The sequence below is a fragment of the Gymnogyps californianus genome, chromosome 18 (genome assembly GCF_018139145.2).
Source record: "Gymnogyps californianus isolate 813 chromosome 18, ASM1813914v2, whole genome shotgun sequence".
Classification (NCBI taxonomy): Eukaryota; Metazoa; Chordata; class Aves; order Accipitriformes; family Cathartidae; genus Gymnogyps; species Gymnogyps californianus.
The window spans coordinates 8,445,803-8,466,187 of NC_059488.1; the positions used below are offsets into that span (position 1 = coordinate 8,445,803).

The following is a 20,385-nucleotide window of genomic DNA, read 5'->3' on the forward strand; positions in this document are numbered from 1 at the left end:
GTTGTAAAATGAACGAGAAAAAGCCACATATCCACAAGAATAGCAAAGCCTCCCTGCTCCTGGCTCCCAGCTATCGCCCAACCCGCCCATCCCTGGCAGCAGGAGACCTCAACAGAAACACCAGTGATTCAGCCAAAGCCTTTCCCAGAGGACGGCCGGCTCATTCATCCTCTGAACTGACACCCGGACCTCCCTGCCTAGGGAAGGGCTTTGCCAGGGGTGACACATTGCAACCTCTGCCAGCGACGCCCCGAGACTTAAACCCAGCCCTTGCAAAGGCACTGCAGCTTGTGCATGTGGGTTCCCCCATGACTCCCTGCCTCCAAACGCCTTGGATATTCTTTTCCCGTAAAATAATAATCACTGCAGGCTTCTCCAGGACTCAGGGCTATCCTTAATAATAAATAGTCCCTAACTTACAGCACGTCTTTATTCCTCAATGTGCTTTATAAACCTTCGCCCCCTGAATCTCCCCCCAGTCCCGGTGGGATCTGTCAGATTGCTGTTTAACAGATGGGAAGGCTCCGAGTTTGTTTTACACGTGAAAAGCTGTTCCCCTCCAGCGATATCAGTGCAGTCAAGGCAGTGAAAATAAGTTCAAACAGTGGAAATCGTGGGGTGGGGTGGTGGGCATGGGCAGCAGGGCTAGAAGTAAAGCAGGGGCCCCATCCAGCCCGCGTCCCCACAGCCTGGCTGTGGCTGGCCCCGGGACGCAGCCGCAGACCACTGCCATGCTACACCCTGACCAGAATAGCAGCAAGACACGTTCTGCGGAGAAAAGCAAATGTGTTCTATAGCTGGGGGGAAAAAAACACACAACCCCCCCAAAAAAGGAGGAAAGGTACTTCAGGCTGAGAACTCTTCTCAGGTATATCTGTAGTCCTAATGAGAAGATGTTGCCAGATTAATACTAAAAATGCACACTAACAAGAAAACCAACTGCAAACCAATTTTGCAGGGAATTGAACAAAGATCAGGATAAGAGCTCTGCTTAATAGGACTGTCTGCTGTTTTTAATACCTTCTCCATTATTCCTTCAATTAGCAGAGGAGGAGGAGCCCCGGCAGCAGGGCTGCCCACCCTGGGTGCCAGGGCCAGGTTACTTATTAACCCCCATTACCCACTCCGCAATGACGTGCCTTTATCAAAGCCAGGAAGAAATTTCCCAGCTGTTAGCGACTGAAAGGCCACCTGGGCACTTCTGCACAGGCCGAGGAGCAGGGCAGGTGGGGACAGTGGGGTGACACCACAGCTCCGCAGGCAGGGCAAAAGGGACGGGCATCGCTGGCTTTCCTGGGATCCCGGACCTCAGCTGCGTAGCCCCTGCAGAGGGGACCTGAGCAAAACCTCCAGCAAGAGACACTAAAACCCACCCTGCTACCCTCCCCAGCAGGCATATTGCACACAACTCGTGACATCTTCACTTATTTTATTTGTAAACTATTCCTGAGCAGCCTGTAAGGTGCTTTTACAAGTACCCTACCTATATCCCGAAGGCATCCTTGATGTCTGTTTAACCCTAATATGTGTAGCTTCTAAAGAGTCTGATGTGATTAAATACTAGGAATATGGATAGGGAGAGAGAGAAACATTATTTAAAGCATCATATTGAAAGGATCTTACCTAATTCCTTTGGTTTGAGCAATACTGTGGAAGGAGAGTCTGGATACTGCAGAGATCACCTGGAAATGAGAGAAAAAGATGCTGGTGTGCTTACTGAAGACAGAAGAAGGTTTGGTGGGAACTCGAGGACCCACAGCCTGGTATTTGGACCTGAACACCCGCTGAAATGGATGTGCTCCAGTCCCCCGCATCAGTGTCACAGTACATCATAATCAGGGCTTGGAGGACACCATCAGTGCAAACACTGCTTTTGGTTTTACCACTGAGCATAAAAGACGTTTAACCCTCAGCTATAAAGATACCCATTCAACAGCGTCATCCGAGGAAACTCCATCCCACCGCTCATATAATACATCCAGACCTGCTCCAAGAGGTTCTATGCAACACTGAGAACCACTGAAAAAACCCTCTTACTTTGTGTTTTATCACAAAAGGTTTGTAACTCCTTTTGTCTCTCCCCACACAAAATGATCTTATCGAGGCAAACTTGCCAAGACTGAATGGTTTTGACTTCTTGCATTTCAATAAAGATGCATCATCAGTTTGTCAGAGGTGAGTGCAGACCATCGCCCTTTTCTGGCGGAAAACAGCCAGAAGTGATTCAATAACAAAATATTTTCATCAGCATCACAATCAGGAACAGTAAAGCCACCAACTTCTTCTGAAAACTCCCAATTTTGCTGGAAGTTTTAATTGCTATGCAGAATTTTCAATGAAGACAAACAAAGAATGGTTTTAGTCCCTTATAGATATAAAACATGTTTTACTCTTGCTCATATGCATCATTTCAAAGCTAGATTGAAAAAACAAACCTATTATTTTTGGACTGGTTTCCCATCCACTGGAATGAATAGAGATGCCTGCGTCCAGGACACAGATAAAGGACTTTTTGAGCGGTCCCTGCTGTCCAGGGCCCCCGGCTCTCCTCCAGGCATACAAACCCGAACACCACAGGGGCTGTGACTGCCTGGAGCTGCCCTGCACCCAACCCAGCCGTCAGGCACCCGTTAGCACTGCTTTCTTTAGGGACCGACCGTGTGCCCCCCTGCTGAGGGATCCTTCCTTGCTAAGCCACCTTCGGATCAGTCACCCAGGGGAGCACGTGCCCTAAATGAGTAAGCGCCTGACTTCTCTCCTGGGACTGCCGTGGGTGCTTGAAGCCTCTCTCCCTCCCGTGCTATTATCCCAGAACATCAATCAGAATCGCATCGCGGATCCTCATGCAAATCCTTCGCGCTGCAAGAGGCATGCAAGCACCAGGCTTGTTTTGGGGGGATGCACGCATACGGTTCCTCGGCACTGTCCTGGAGCCTGAGCTCCTCCTGCTCTGGCAGATCCTGCTCCAAACCCCGTCTTCTCCTCCACACTTTTGCAACCTTCATCCCTCTAATTTTTCTTTTCTTTTACCATTGCCGTGAATTCCAGCCCAGCTGTCGGCTGCCAGTGCCCCACACGTGGACCCGAACCCGAGGCAACAACAAAGGAGCTGCCACAGTTTGGCATTTAGCGGTTGACTTTCACATGGAGAACAGAGATGCTGAATTATTCAACAAGGCCAACGCAACTCTGTGAATGTCAAAACTTGGCCAAGTTTCTCCCTGGTATAAAATGTCACTAACGGGAGTTCAACGCAGAAAGGAGCTCCAGAGCAATAGGGAATCTTCCTCGTACCTCGGACACTTTATTGCCCCCACGCAATGCTTCTAGCAAAAAAGGGCTTTACCAAAGCATCCTTCCATGTCCTTTTTTTTTTTTTTGTTAAGATGCTGCCCCTGACAGTTCCCTGTAAGCAGAGGACACGGATAAGGGATTTTTTTTTTAATTAGACAAAGCATTACTTTTGCTACTGCTGTCCTGAGCATATTTTAGCCTATTTCTCACTCTTGAGAGCCCATCTGGATAGCTACCAGACCATCACCCCTAGCACGTCTGGTTTTATAGGGATGCCCTGGAGCCACTGATTACGGACCATAATTATTGTGCAAGTAGAAGAGAAACGGTAAACTTTCTCAAGCAGAAATTTAGTGACACAAACATAAAAGCAGTACAGTTCCTCATTTTACTGTAATCTAACAAAAAAGCAGCACAGAGAAAGGTGGGTCGCTTCTGGAAAAGGCGCTTCAGCCACGTGCTCTCCTGCCAGCAAGGTCCCAGGGCGAGCCGGCAAGATTCCCACCTCCGTTTTGGGGAGGTGTTGAGCAAGCCTGGCTCTCCGAGTCCCTCTCACACCCCTATCTCTGGCCGGTCTCTCGTTTGCTCTGGCTTTGAGGAGCGTCAAGCAAAGACGTGGCTTCTGGTAATGCCATGCTTCAATGAGCAAACCTGCTCCGGAGAAAGCGAAAGGGGCTGAGCCCCCTTGGAAGGAGAAGGCAGCCCTGACCGTGAGCTCCATGCGAACCACGTCCCTCCCAGCGCTCCAAAGCGCAGGCTGTCATTTCAATCTGCATTTTTAAATAAGGTTGGCTTTGCCTTTAGAAATGACATGAACAGCAACAGGAGAAAGCAGGTTAAAACATAACCAGGAGTCAAAGAAATCAGGTCTTACTCCCCAAATTGTCAGCAATTTAAAACACCACTCCGGGCACGTTACTAAATCTCTCTGTGCCGCAGTCTCCCACCTCTAAAATTCTCCCCAGTTTGGGAGAGGAGGTGGGACTGAGTTCCTTAGCATCCATGAAAGGCTCCAGGGCTCGTCAAGGCAAAGCGGCGGCGCAGAGCATCGCTGCCGGCGAGCAGTACCTGCAAACGCCAAGCCCAAACAGGGCGCAGAAGCTGGAGAGGCAGCTGGCAGCCCCCAGCCCCACTCCATGGGGCTTAAAATAGTCCAAGGGAAGTCCTGGACTGATTGAATGAGTCTCTTCTGCGGTCTATTATTAGACTTCTAAAGTACAAAAATCAGTTTATGAATCAGACAGTTATACCGCAGGGTTTGACTTCCAGGGAAATTTAAGAGAAAAGCGCACTGTTCTCTACGCCAACAATTTTTGCTTTGTTCTTTTATGAAAAGCCCCAAGCACTGAACATCCTGGCACATCAAAGCCCGGGACCTGGTTCCAGCGACGAGCCAGCGTGCACAGACGCGCTTGCCTACGCTTAGGCTCCCAAATCGACGCTCAGGTACGTAAGCAAAGCGACCTACTTTGAGGGATCAGGTACAAAGAGCCTCCGTGAAGCCTGGCATCTCCGAAAGCAAGACTGAACAGTAACTGTCCCAATATCAGGGAGTATTTTTCCAACAACAACTCCTGCTAAGGCAGCAGCCAAGAGCAAGAAAAGCCAAGTGCAACCCCAGCTCCTCTTACAGCTCCTGTGCTCCAGCCTGCCAGCCCCCAGCCAGGGAAGTGCTTAAGCATGCATTTAAGGATAAGTAATCCTCTCAATTTCAACGGGATTAAACATTCCTCAAAGTAAGTAAATCCTTAAGTGTTTGCTAAACTGTGTCTCATTTTCCCTGTAAAGCAGCTTCTTATTTGCAGAGAAACCCAGTAATATTTCCTGCCACTCCTGGCTATCATTTTCTATCAGGCCAGGCAGGATCCGCGTTGTTACGCACCCACGCAGCAGTGGGCACGAGGGGTTCCTGATCTCATCTGAGGCTTTTCGTTGCTTCTGCAATACAAAGACATATTAACACAACTAATACAGATAGGACACTAAGTGGAATTATGTTGACTAGTTATTTATACCTCCCCTTTCTTTTATGGCAGCCTGGAAATGCAGACGCTTTGTTTCCCAAGGCAGATGGTATAACCAAAAAAGATTTCTTGCTGTAGGGTATCAGTTCCCTTCAGATTTACGCTGATTATTTCATAAGCTCAGATCTTTAGGTTTCCCCTCTTAAAACTAGCCTGCTGCTCAAAACTGGGAAACCAGTAGAACCGAGGCTGCTGCATCCTGGAAGTGCTCCCGGAGCACGCCCGGAGCCTGGAGCAATAGCTTCCAAATATTCCTGGTCCCTTGAACCACACTTGAAAAGGCTACAATGACCAAAACTGCATCATGCCCGAATGCCGTGCCACCGCACCAGCTGGGGTAGCACTGAGGGCTCTCCCGGCCCCATCCCGGGGCAGCGATGCCCCGGGGGAAAGCACCCTGCTCAGCACCGGCAGACGAGAGGGTTAGCAAAGCCATCTGAACTTGCTGCTTGGGAAAACTATACTTTTATCCGTGCGTTTGTCTTCCAGGAGAAGGCGGGCTGCGGGCTTAAACAACAGGGGCTTATACAGATTATTATTATTATTATTATTATTATTATTATTATTATTTCTTCACCCATTTCTCAATGCAATTTCCTCTAAGAAAACTGCATTCAGCATGCAAACATTACCATAAAAGCTATATATAACATCCTGCTGATAATAAGATGCCAGAAACGGAGCTATAGAGGTATGCAGAGCAGGTGATGTACAGACAGAATTTCTCTACAGTCGACCTGCAAAGGGTTAGCGGGAAATTTCTGGTGGTTTCACTGTGAAAGGTGAGGGATGACCTTCACATTCCTGACGTTCCAGTTTGTCTTGTATTTTCAGACATGAGCTAAATCCAACCACCCAGCTGATCATTTACCGACCAGCACGCCGCACGGGATGAGATCACTGCTGTGAATCAACAGAACCAGAAACAGAGCACGAGGGCCATGCACATGATTTCACAGGCTGAACGTCAGAGGTCTCGTGGAGACCCTGATTTAAAAAGGCACCAAGTTCTGTACTTCATGGGAAAAAGAAAGAAAAGAAAAGAAAAAAAAAAATCAAGTCTCAAACTGGGTTCCTCACATTCACTGGTCACTTTGCAAGAAACCTGGCTGAGTAAAGAAACGGGATTTTTGAAAAGAAAAAACAAAACAAAACCATACCAAACCCCCACACCACCACCATACGAAATCCACCACTTTTCTTCTTCCTTACCACCAACACTTTCTTTTAGGAATTACGAATTTAAAAATAAACTAAAGCAAAACAAAAAATAAATGATTACGCTTACTGCTCTTCTATTTCCTCCAGCATTGTTTATTGCTGATGGTACCTCTGTGCATCTAGAAAACTCTCAAATAAACTCTCTCCTTATTTGAAAAAACAAACTGACCCAGCTGGGCTGGAGAACACTTTGCATAGGAGGAACTCCCCAGCTCTCTGTGCTCCATGAGCGTGCCTGCAGAGCCCGAGCAAGCTGCAGGGCTTACAGCCAGGCTCGCAGCCCATACCGAGCCCCAGCAAGGTCATGCGTTCCCAGAACAAACGAATCTTTGCTTCTAAGCAAATCAGGAGCTCTGCACAGTGGCGATAAGTCTGGGCAGAGACCTCGATGTTGCCACCTCCGCACATACCCGTCTGAGGGGGGAGGTGGTTTCAGAGCCTGAAATCACACGGAGTCATTTTCTGGTTTGCCCCTAAACTCATGAAGGGCAGAAGAAATCCTCAGGCCAAACATCCCCAGCCCCTGTGTGGGTAGAAACCTGACTCCAAATTCAGAGATAAGCTGGTTAAATTATTTCTGTGTTGGACAACGGCATCCAATAGTAAAAACACTGATGTGAAGACTCCCAGCGACAAGGCTACTAAAATAAAAGCAGCCATGAGAGCAAGTAGGATTTGACCCAGTTGCCTCCAGTTTGTGGTGCTGGAGAACCCTGTACTTTCTCCTGTTGCTGCACTGGTGCTTGTGGCAGTGGCCGGTGAGGTGGCCGGTCAGCTCGTGTTTGCTCTTCTCCGCCTGCTGAGAAGCATCCCTGCCCACCTGGGGCATCTCCCAGCGCTTTCCACCTAGATGCACACAAACACCGGGCTGTGCACAAACAGGACCTGGTATTTGCAAACCAAAGTGTCACCAGCAGTTTCCAGCCTCCCATCTCCTCCGTTTGCATATGCCTCTCCCATGATTCGTACCTCAGCTAGACCAGCCCTGGAAAGTCAGCACAGCCAAGCCCCGAGTGTGAGAGCCAACACAAAACACAACCTGCTCGCTCTGGATCAATTATTTGTGCTCCGTGTGTGCTATTGCCTAGCGCATAAACCTGCAAAACCTTACAGCACGTGTGCAGCGAGCACAGCAAACATTAAACCTACAGCTGCCTTCCAGCCCTCTCCCCAGACACCGCGCAGCCGGGGCTGCTGCCACTTGAGCATCCCACAGATGTTGCTGGGAATTCCTTAAATCAACATCTGATACAACCCGGTACCCGAGAGAGCATCGCTGTACATGGCTACGGCAGGAGAGAGGCAGCCGCTGGCCAGGCAGGAGGAAATCAGACTGCGGTGCATTATTTCCTTAGGATGCCAAGGGCGGGCAGAGCCCCATTAAGGGATCAAATCAGTTTGAATTTCCTACACCCAAGGCTCTCTCCTCTCAGCTGGACCTCATCCACCCAGCTGGCTGCTGAGGACAAGGGCTATTAACTAATAATCCGTTCGGACAACTGGCTTGAGCCTTTCCAGTGCCTGCCTGAACGGTTTCCCCTGCGGCTCCTCTCCGCCCGCGCGGGGATGCCACGGCTTCGCCTCCCAGTCCCACTCGTGCCAGGCGGAAAGGCAATGCGCCGGGGAAGCGTGGCGTTTGCTGGCATGCAGCGTTTGGCGAGGCGCCAGCTGAGCGGATTTCGGCTGATACATATTTGATAAGGTTTTTAAATCAAAGCCAGGGAAGTTCTCCCGCGACGGTGTGTCCAGGCTTCTCTCCCCGTATTTCACTACAAGGACCACACAACAGATGGGGAACTCCGTGATGGAGGTATGGTAAAGCCTCTCTCCTCCTCCAACAAATACCCATTCCAGGGATCCTTGACTGCCACTCCCTTTTGATTTACTGAAATATCAGCAACTTGTGACATTGCTATGGAGCTGCAGATGAGCTTTAAGCACCCATCAAATCACAGGAGACGGAAGAACCAGAAACGTAAAACAAAACCCGTTTGCCAGAGCAGGTAGGAAACAACAGAATTGCTCAGCTTCCAGCAACCCTCTGGGTTTGCTGCTCCCTTGGCCTCAAAGATGTGTGTGCAGCATTAAGTGCTGTTCTCAGGGAAGCAGTAAATATCATCCTAAAGCCCAAACAGCAGTTTGGTGGAGAGCTGGCCAGGGATGCTAGGACAGCGTGCCTCACCAGGGCTGGACTTCCAATCTGCAAACTGGATGCAGGAAAACCAGGTACAAGCTGGATTTTGCTTCTGAAATTCAGCAAGGAAGGCTGGACGTACACGCTCCTTCCTTTTCTAAAGGCATCCTTGGTCATGGAAGTAGCAAAGGGTTAAAATAATCTCAAGTGAACATCTGACACAGATTGTCCCTGAGACCTCTTAGCCACAGTTCAGAGCACCCGTGTCAGGCTGCGTTATGGTTACTGCCACGTTACAGGGATGAGCGATTACACCTCTCAAGATAATGAGGTTAAGCAAGCCCTCTAACAAGAGCCCATCGTCAGAGATGCACTTTCCAGGCAAAAGCATCTTTACCAAAAACTCCTCTGAGAAAGCACAAAGGAACACGCACCAAAGTTTTGTGTTATTTCCCTACAAGGCAGCTGGGGAGGGAGTGAGCCCCCAGCAAGCCTGCCTTCACAGGAGCATTTACCAAAGAAAAGCTGGAGTACATATAGCATCTTTTACAGACCTAACTAAAAAGGTCTAAAATACGTTCCCAGCCAGCCCAGTGGTCCACACAGCATTTGGGCACCAGAAGCGTTTCCCATGCCCATGGCTCTGCTCCCCGGGCTCCCGGCACGGGGCAGGGGTGAGCCTCGCCACACTGGGGACACAGCAAGGAGGCAGCCTGGAGCATCCATGTCCCAAACCAGAAATCCTTTGCAGCTGCAGTCTGCGGCTGCCGTGTCCGCAGGGGACCCTCACAAATTCATATTTGATAAGCACTGGATTACACTTCTGTGTAACGAGGGTGTAAGTGAGCTCAATGCCTTCAACCCCCTCACCGTCCCCAAGGCTTCAAGAGGGGGAAAGGGGCAACGCGGCCGGGGGAGCACCCGTACCACCCGCAAGTGCCACCCCGCTAGTCCTGGGAAGCATCACCTGCCGTAACTGCAAACACAATGAAAGCCCAAAGCTCCTCGGGGAGCAGGAGGAGTCGGGCAAAAATTGGTCTGATGCAGAATGGTCATCCTCAAACAGGAGGGAGAAAATCCCCAAGAGAGCAGAGAGGGAGCAAAGGGGAGAAGCAGATTTTTCTCCTGGCTCCTGTGCTCCCCATGGTGCCACTGGCACTGCCAGCAGCTCTCCAGGGAGCAAGCTCCATCTACAGATCAATCCCGGATGATAAATTATATTAGAAAAGAAGAGAGGAACAGGACCCTAGGAAGAGAAAGGAAAGGGAGTTTCTGGACCTGATCCTCAGCCGCTGTAAAATCACCCCCACTCCCATCAGCTGCTCTGATTTACAGCCCGGACTCGCCCTGTATCAGGGCTCTGGTAACTCAGGCTGGTCCCAGGGCTCCGGGCAGCTCCTCCGCTTCCAGAGCACCGCTGCGTCGTGAAGCCCATTAGCTGTAATGTGCTGCTCTAAGCACCGCTGTCATTACACTGTATGTGTTTGGCTGGTCTTTTTAAAACAAGGTTATTAAACCCAGTGTTATTTTGCATTAAACCCATGATTTGGCCACATTACGTGTTGGGGATGCAGATATTAAGTCACTGGCAAAGCCTCTGCTGATTTCCAGTGGGAACAGGACTTGCATCATTTTAACACATTTATTTTGAGCTCTTTGGGGCCGGCATAATGTCTGCTATCGTGTAGCCTTACAATAGTGGGCAGTCATTGCAAAACCAGCAATGTTCCCTGACACAGAGGAGAAGAGAGTAACTCAAGTGGATTTATAGCTACTGGTAGAAAAGCTCTGCACCGTATCACACCATCATAAGCTTCCCAGATGCACACACCCCCTCTCCCATATTTAATACACCAACCTCTCTTTTCCTATTACAGAGCAGCTGAGTATCGGAAGGAACATTGTCACACGTCTCTTAGGGGACCCTAAGCCCTGATGTCCGTGTGTAAGGAGCTATCTGTGCTCCTCCGTCCCCTTTGCGATATGGATGTCCCCATCCCACAGCACACACACTGAGCTAGGGCCAAGGCAGAGCAGGGTCCCTCGCCTCCCCAGGACACGGAGACGAAGCAAAGGCAAGAGAGGGCAGAAGCAAAGCAACCCGACATGCAGAAGCACCGACAGCTGCAAACAAGCCCGACCACCGTCTCGCTGTGCTGCTCCCCACGCCGCCCACGACTCCCAAGCACAGAAATTAATGCCCTGAAACTATAGTGCTTTCTTTATGCTGCCAAGTTCCTTCAATACAACAGCAATAAATACTTATTCTGCTACTTAATGGCCTCTCTCCTCCGACACGGATACTGAGCTGCTGTCTCGTTCAGTTACTTTTACTATCTGATAGCCTGGCACTGACTAGAGTGAGGAGCTGGCTTTGATGGGACTTTAAAAGCCTGGCGGGGGGGGGGGGGGGGGGCCAAGCAGTTTCTCAAGTGAGCTAACACCAAAGCCAACAGACACAAACCGAGAAAGCGCCTGCTGCTGTGCCTCCAGCTGAACATGGGAACAGACATCTCCTTTGATGGCCCTGAAACACTCGAAGCAGCAAGCTCAGCCCTTAGGGAGAGCTCAGCAGCACCCATGGGTGCTGATAAGAGTTCAGGGCACAGGGTGAGAGGACGGTGAGGGCTACACTCAGCAAAGCCACTAGTTTGGGGCAAACTCAACAGCATGGTAGGTGCCACCACGCTGCGTGACACAGACACCCTGAGCTTGGAGGCAGCGCAGACACGAAGCCAAGGCGAGGGCACGGCCCGGAAGAAGCTCTGGGTGAAATGAAGCAACTGGTTTTCCGTAAACGGCGGGGATTCATGGGGCACAGATGAGCTGTGCCTGCTGCAAACACACCCAGCTGCCTGCGAGCTGCCGCGCGCTTCCCTCCTGCCTGGGGACAGCCATCCCCTGCTCCGGCTCCAGGGTGAGGACAAGCCTACCCCATACAAGGGCTCGGAGGGACGCTGCCTCTACAAACACCTCTGCCAGACAGGAGAAGAAAACAGAAGAGACAATGAAGTTGCATCTTTATGCATCCAGCACTGGGACTGAGCAAGGGAGACCAGAGACTCAGTGCTGTTGCAAAGGTCCTGGCTAAGGATGGGTCGAACGATGAGCTTGTCCATGGCAGCAGACTATGAGAGGGACCCCAGGACCTCTGGGAACTGCCATACACATCTAGTCCTCCAACACCCAGCACTGCTACTAAACAGAAGAAAATCAAGTGCTCGGCAGGAGGTGCAGGGGTGAGCGGCCATGCAATTGCACATCCTCCTCCTCCCGCAAAATGCCCCCCTGCACCTCCACTGCTTTCCCTGGCTCAGCTTGGCCCCATCAATTCGCACAGAACTTGCAAATAACGGGAAATAAGACAACTGTTAAACACTAGCGTAAGAAGGGAAGGAAAATGAAAAGCCTTGCTATCCAAAAACTATTTATGGGAAAAGCTTGTTAGCACCTCTGAACGCTGATTTGGAAATGAGTCATTAGCCTGTGCCACAACTCTGAGGTTTAAGGTAACACCAGCCAATCTCACATTTCTGCATGATATGGAACAGCATTAATTAAATATTAAGCTAAACTATTTTAGCACCGGTGTGCAGCAGTGTGTGAAACAAACCAAGGATCAGAGGGACATGTGACTAAACACCAGGCTGGCTGGATGCTCTGTCTCTCCATGGCACTCCATGTACTAAAGGCAGAAAGCACGTTCTTGGGTTGTCAAAGATGGCAATCAAACACCCCTATGGGACAGACCACAGGAGATTCAGCCCGGACTGATTTTAACAGAAGAACTGTCCTGTCTTAGGTTTCAGAAGATGGAGGAGAAGGATACAATGTTTTGCACATGTTGATCTTGAGATTTTAATTTTATTCCCATACTTGCACATCTCTGTGACTCACAGGGCCTTCTGGAGAGCTGCCCTTCTATTTCTCTCCCTCTGGAAGCATCTCCCCATGTCCTCCTAGGGCTCCAGGGTGCCACCACTGCCCAGGGGTGCTGCATCACCTCCCCAGCTTTGCCTAGCATCATGACCCCGCGTTTCTCATGCAATCCCAGTGTGTCCCAGCATACACTTGCTTTGCTGACCTGTGAAGCACAAGTCAGTCAAATTTTGCCTTTGCTTAGAGCAATAATGGAATATATTTGGGGAAAGGAAGCCAGTGGGCAGCAGGAACTAAGAGCTTCATTTTTATTGCAGCTGGGATTTCAGAATCCTCCTGACGGATGCCCAGAGACAAGGAGGATTCCCAGAAACGCCTGAGCACAGGGAGTCCGAGCTGAGGGCTGGCTGCTTTCCTCCAGACCAAGGATATTACAAAATTGTCTCTTTAGGAAAAATGTAGCGTGTAACTGGAGAGGGTTCATTTGCATAGCTTTGCAATAGTTACAAAAGCTGCCTATAAAAGTGTGTCCTTCGGGAAACAACAGTAATGAAGCCAGGGAACTGTACTTTCCTGGAAATTAGAGGGAGGAAAAAAACACAAACAAACTGGCTAACACAGGAGTTTGGTTCAGGTCCCTGGAGCAGACGCTCAGGTAAGCACACAGCCACCGAGCGAACCTCCCCGGCTGGCTGCAACGGCTCCATCGGCACTGGCACAGCACCGGCACGTGCCGAAGCTCCTCATCTCCGCACCCCAACGTGGCTTGCCACTCTGTCTGGCCAAGCTGGCTCCTTCCCTTGCCCCCAATGAACATCGCAGCGGATCCCTACTGATCCTGGACAGATGCCGAGAGCTGAGCAGCAGATGACAGAGCCGAGAGTGGTGTGGCGGGGAGGCAGGGTGCTGGGCACGGCTGTACCTCTCCCCTTCCCCAGCCAGGCACGACAGCAAAGACACATCGACTGGGGAGCTCTGCCATTAGCTTACCCCAAAAGCACATAAGAGGAATCAATCTGCCTTTAAAGAAGAAAGGAAAAAAGTTGCTGGCCGGGTGTTCGAGGGGCACACAAGGCCAGGACATCCCTCTTCTCCCTAAACCTAAACCAGCATCCCGAATGGCAGAGAGCAGGTTTGCCCCCGATGTGCCTCCTTGCTGCACAGCCCTCCCCGGGTTCGGACGAGCCACAGGCATCTGCAGTACAGGCATTGTTGGCACACAGCGAAACATCTGCCCTTCGATTTTTGTAAGCTAGTACACATGCAACATTACTGATATTCCCAACACGCACAACTTCCCACTGATGCATCTTAGACTCTAGGACAGCCCTGTGGATATAAGCGGTGCGGGCTGATCTTGGGACACCAGATGATGCTCCTGTAGCACTCCCGTAACATTATGGTCACACTTATCACTGAGCAATAACAAGGTGCCCAAACAAAACGCAGCAGCTCTGCCCAGTTTTGGTACACAGAAAGTGACAGTGAGAAAGCCCGGCTGTACCATCCTGCATCGTATTTGAAGCCCCCCAAAGTACTAGGGAGAAATGCAATTACACTTCTAAAAAAAACTGTGCCTAAAAGCAAGACCAGGGAACTCAAGTCCCAAGTCAGGCCTCAAGTGCCAGTTTGAGCAGTCACTGTTTTGAAAGTAGCTTCCCACAGTTTACTCACTCCTCCCTTCTAAAATCTTCCTGCTTCTTCCAGAAAAAGGATCCTTGCATAAGCCTAGCTGCTCAGAGGCCACGGAACACCCTTCTGCTCTGCAACGCAGACAGCCACCGTCCAGCTTGTACTGCAGGTTTACAGCACTTTGCAAGGAATCTCCTGCCAAACGGATGCCTTTCCTCCCTGCTGCCCTGCCGGCTTCTTTGGGGAGAAGCGACAATCAGGTAGGAAATTTTTGAAGGAATTAGCTCAACGCGTGGGAAGACGTGAAACATGTAGGAGGACGTGGGTGCTAACAGCTCCGACCTCCGCCTGTGCAAACTGGTAGAGTCTCTGCTGAAAGCCACCAAGCTGTGCTGACTTACACCAGCTGGGCACTTGGCCCTTCACGCTTAAAGAGGAGCAGGAACAGAGGAGGAAGGCAAAAAAAACCCTTAAACGCTAATTAGCTTAAAACGCTGGTAAATAGATTTACACAGGCGGTCTGCAAAGCCCTGACCGCAGCGGCTAATTGGGGCACGCAGGGTTGCCAGCAGAGTTCAGCTTGCATCGCCTCGCGCCGTCACGTGGGACCGAGCCGCCACAAAGGCACATTGTGCCAAGGTATTTGAGCACAGGATAGAAAACACCAGCAGAATCATTTCCATGCAAGGGAAGGAGAAATGTCACCGCCTGATAGCAGCATTCATCGTGCCTTTGTGTTTCCAGGTGGTCCAAACCCTGGCCCTGCCGCTCTGGATCTCTGCAGGGTTTGGAGATCCTAGAAAAGCATCTCTGTCTTGTCCCCAGGGCTCGGAGCCGACCTTGTGCGAGGCAGGGTGGTTATAATTATCGCATCTGTGCTATGCACAGATATAATTATCAGGAAAATTCAAGGGAAAGGGTCCCACAGCCAACTCCTGACTCCAGAGCACTGATGCAAGTATCAGAAATGACAGGATGGCCAAGCCATCCCGCTACAAAAAGCAGCTCCAGGCAGAGAGGTGTTTGTCTTGCACCATGGGGAACACCAGGACAAGCTGAACTTTGACCAGAAACTAGCTCCTTCTGCTCAACATTTGAATTCAGGCAGTTTTAGTTAAATTTCCTCCCCAACTTGCAGGGCACCTACTCCACAACCTCATCCCCTCCTTGTGCTTAAGGGCTCTGGGACCTTCTCTGACCCCAGTCCATAACTCACGATGTCCAAAGTCGTGCACCTAAGCAAAATCCCTCATCTTGTGACTCAAAAAGAGCCGCCCAAGCCTTCCCAGGGCGTAAAGCCCCTGTACAGAGGCAGCAGTTCCTATAGGGACTATTTGCACCCCGACTGCAAGTATTGCTTAGCACAGGCAGAGCACGGAAAATGAGCAGCACACATTAATTCATGGTGGTAGAAGATGAGAGGGGCACGTGGCTCTGCTCACAGCATGCCAACTGGGGTGTCTTCATGAGGTGTCCCCAGACCTGAAGTTTTGCTTTGGACTGGGCTCATTTAGAGCTGCAAGGTAGGCAAACACACCGTCATCGCGGCCCTTTAATCAGCTCTGCCTTGAGGTACCCGAGTAACTTCTAGCCAAGGGGATTGCAAAGGGCTCCTGCAGCCCCGGGGAGGGACGGCAGCTCTGCGCAGCACGCTGCAAGGAGAGGCTCTCCCGCGAAAGCATCCTCCCTCCCCCAGTATTGATTGGATTTGTCGAAACAGATGGAAAAAACAGCTAGTCAGATGCAAAACACGGATAGCCAAACCTGCTTCCGAGAAACTGGCTTAAATCTGTATTAAGTTTAATCCCTTTTGATCAAGGCCTTGGATGCAAGCAGAAAATATTACAGATTTTCACATACCTTTAAGTCCCCATTTCTGTTCTGTTCTGCTCTGAAATGGAGTTGGGCAGAAAAAAACATATGGAGCACAACAAGAGACGTTTAGGAACGTTTTGCATGTGCAGAAGAAATTGGAAGCATCCATATGAAACCAATCCACTCTCACAATGGTAATTTACCTACTGAAGACAGAGGGCTTGAAATTCTCCTTGGCTTATTTCCTTCATCTTTATTCCAGCTGCTAAAGAAAAAAATGCAGCAGTATAAAAAAAATACTACAGAAAGTGTTAAAAAGCCAGTTCTTTGCATTTTGCAGAGCGTCCTGACTTCTGGCATGGCCATGGCATCCAGACATGTGTTTCTCCAATGAAGTTTAAATCCCTTCCAGCTCTAGAGCGGCAGCACAGACAGTAGATGCCCACGCCAGGAGCTGGATACGTAAGAGCAGTTACAAAGCCCATCTGCAGACTGGCAGACCACGGACAGGCTCGTCCCTCCCTGCCACATCGAGAGTTTTTTGGCTCGGAGGGTCAGACCGCAGCCTCGCCATCACACTGAATAAAAACACAGGATCCTGCTTCAAGCTCGAGGCACCTGCAGGTTAACACTTTGGAAACTGCCGTGGTCCAAGCTCCTGAAGGCAGTGGAAGGTTTTCCAATGATTTCTCAGGCTTTGAGCCCTGGATGCATCTTGCAGCTGTACCGTAATTGCAACCTGGGGGGCTGCGCTCGGGCAGGGTCCCCGTGCTACCTGCAATGCGTCAGTCTCTGCCCCAGGGAGCTTCATGGAAGCAAAGCCCCTCATAAAGCCCTTCTGCAGCAGCAGGAGCAGCAGCTTAACCATCACGAGCTGTTTGAGACCAGCTGCGTTTTACAAATTGGTAGAAAACTTGTTTAAGCTCAAAGAAATTCCTGTAATACTAAAGTACACAAAAGAGGTAGGAAGCAATAGGAGTTTTTCAAGCATACCGTAAAAGGCAGCTTTTTGAATTTGGTTGGGAATTGCTGCTTTGATTTGTTCAAAGCTGGAACTACATGTTTGCAGGGATGCAGGACCTTTCCCACCAAAGCTGCTTTCCCCACAGCTACAGAGAGTCAGGGCTTGTAGCAAGAATCCCATTTGGGTCGACAGACCTGTGGGCTGCTCCAAGCTTTCCACGCAGGCACACATCCGCCTGGATGAAACATTTTCACTTCCACAGCTTTAAGTTTAAAAAAAAAGGAGGAAAAAAGCCCAGAAGAGAAGGAAGCTGCACAAGAACTTGATGTGCTGGAAAAAAACAGCCAACGACCTCCTGAGCCACGTGCTCCGGGAACACACAACCTGCCGAATTCAGCCCTGGGTGCTGATGTGGGAGAGGGCTGGGGCTCTCCGCTGCCCGCACCCCCGCCTGAGCACCTTGAAACACAAAGTAACGTCAAAGCAGAAACACTCAGAAGAAAGGGAGAATGGTAGGAAGCGAAGCACAGGAAAGCAAGCATAAACTTTATTTCATTAGCCCTAATCTTCTCCTGGACTGCAGAGAGGAGGCATGCACCTTGTAAACTTTGGGGTTTTATTATTACTACAAGCTGGCTTACCAAGCAAAATTCCCCAAAGCCACCCAGGTCTCAGCCTCCTCCTCTCCTGGGATCGGCACTAACATGCCCATTAAACATCTCCAATTCTCCAGCCGCTGGCGACCCTTGGACTCACACCCAAAGCCCATCACATTACCAGGGGCTGTTCCGTGACCCTGAAAACTGTTCTTCAAGCTGAGATATCTCTCAGTGCTACTGAGCTCCTGGCTTCATCTTGGATCATGTGTAAATACAAGGCCCTGGTTTCATATTAACTAATAATGCTACAACAGTTCAAGTGCAGGGCACAAGGAAGCAAACTTCTCCCTTTCTAGACTCATGAAACATTAATTCAGGTTATGACTTCTTTTAAAGTGAGAGCACCCACCCCTTCCTCCTGAAAGCATTGCCTTCGCTGAGCTTGAAGAGGCTCACAGATCTCACAAATCCAGGCTTAGGCACATAAGCAAACAGGGAATCGTTTACCCAGCACCTATACCGCTCCGTGAATCTCTGCAAGCATCCAGCAAGTCTGGAAAATAAGACACATGGACTTCAGCCCTCCGGTATTGCAAATTTGGCCGCTATTATCTCCCCTTTCCAAAGTTCCTCTAAGGAAAGGAAGGAGCAATGCAGGATGCTGCTCACGGAGGCAGGTAGGAGAGCATGCCCGCTGCTCCCTCCTCCCATCCAGAAGGCACGGAAAATTTCACATCAGAAACAAATGCTTAATTTTTCCAGGCTATTGAGAATCAATTAAAGGCACCATGAGCACAGGCGTTTCCAATACAGAGCTGTCCGGTTCCACGCTAAAGCCATCACAAGGAATTTACTGCTCTTGAAATAGAAAAACAAATCCAAAGCTGCAGGATGCTCTGCTCTGGTTGAATGTTTAGATGCTCCACACCCAGTGATAAGGAGAAATCCCTCGCACACGTGTGCCTGCCTCTTTCTATCCACTGATATCCCCCGTCTTGCACACCTAAACTGGAGAGATGTGCCAACAGCACGCCGCTGGCCTGACCCTTCAGTCGGCGTTAGCTGGTCGGACATCTCAGTCACTTCTTGTATGTCTCAAAAGTGTCACGTCTGGGCTTCCCTGCAGACATGGAAAACAACTGTGTCAAATTCCCGATTCCTAGAAGAACAGGCAGCCACCAGTAACTAAACCGAGTTGTTCAGAAGAGCAAAGGCGGGGAGGATGCGAGGCGGCTGCTCTGTGCACCACGTCCCTGCTGCCCTGCGACGTGGGGGGAGAGCAGAAGTAGCTCACCGAGAAAAGCTGCTTGGCTGACGTTTCTAGCACCAGCAGCAAGGCAGGCAGAGATGCACCGTTCTCTTCTACCTTCTCAACATAAAACATGATTTTTTTTTCCCTAAATAATTTTGCGTTCATGGTGCTGAAACCAAACCAGGATGACTCCAAGCAGTTCAGAGCAGCGAGGAGAAATTCCCAGCTCCTGATGCGAGGTCAGTGATGACACCTTTTTCTATGGATCTGCATCATTTGAGGGGAAAAATTACAAATGTTTAAATTCTTATTCTGTAAGCCTGAGAGCTACAAGCAGGGGCCAGTGTTGAGTATCAGAGCGAGGGACGTGCTCCTGATTTTGGTGGTTTTCTCTTCCTCATTGCGCAATTCCTGCCCAACTTCCCAGGAACTGCAAGAACCATTTCAAAAGAAAGAGGCTAACCTGGGAAAGGACGGCTCTACCAAGCTTGCAAATACTACCAAGAGCTTCTCTCTTTGCAATTATTAGATGGTTTACACAAATGAAGACTCTTAAGATTGTACAGTGCAGTAGGAGAGCCAAGACGGCCGTGCGCAGTAAGGATACTACTCCTCCTCTTCCTTGCCCTCCCCAGAATAAGATAAAAGGATTCGTTTTTATTTCTGTATATATTCTGCTTCACTCCTGAAAAGTTGCTGGTGAAACGCCTTCCAGAAATAAATGTTATTTTAGAAATAAAAAAGGGGTTTCCATCAATAACATTCTGACTGCAGAAATAACCCTCTGTTCCCCTCTTATTTGTTACTCAAAGGATAGTTCTCAAAATAGCAAACACTGACTTCCCCAAAACCATGATTAACTAGAAGCATCAGCAGGGGTTTTCAAACACAACTTGCTATTCGGAGCACCCTCCCACCCCCTGGGCAGACCAGTTCCCATGCTGGGCTCTCCAGAAGAGCCCAGTGCAGCCCCGGAGAGGACGGCACCGCACACGCTGGCCGTGCCATCAGATAGACTTCTGACACTTACAGCCACATTTTTTCCATGGCTTAATTCCATTATGTCAATTCATCTATTTACACCTGCAGAAAGGCAGGAGCCTGGGGCTGATGGAGAAGCAATCCACAAGGTAGCTTTCCAGAGACTCTGATAGTCAGGAACTACCTCCCTTCCCCACATATTCAACCAGTGGATAAATATACCCATAAAGTGCTTTCATTTGACTGAGTATGTTAAATTTAGTCTTTGCTCTGCCTCTGCAGACAGCACATTTACTGCTATGTGGGTGACTGAAACGTGCATCACTCACAGCATACTGCAAACTGGCGTATAAAAGAACTGCAGTAAAAGATATCGAAAATATTTGCTCCCTTAGCGGGGTATGCACGGTCGCAGCTCACAAATTACAGGGCGGAAGGGAAGCTGGATGGATTTCCACGGTCACTACTGTACAGAGGGCGAGACAAGATGATCTAAGGGTCCCTTCAGACCTAACAAATCCACACAGCTGTTAAAAAAAATAAAATAAAAAAAAAATCATAGATTAGATCTTGGCTGCCTCCAAGAAAAA

At 49.7% G+C, this 20,385-nt stretch overlaps 1 protein-coding gene across 1 annotated transcript in view; it reads right to left on the minus strand.

The window, feature by feature from the left end:
• The window catches only part of VAV2 (vav guanine nucleotide exchange factor 2), a 150,689-nt gene that overhangs the window by 50,699 nt on the left and 79,605 nt on the right, over positions 1–20,385 (minus strand). Inside the window, 1 exon segment of the mRNA XM_050907813.1 lies at positions 1,624–1,682. Within this exon segment, the coding sequence (XP_050763770.1) occupies positions 1,624–1,682 (59 nt within the window).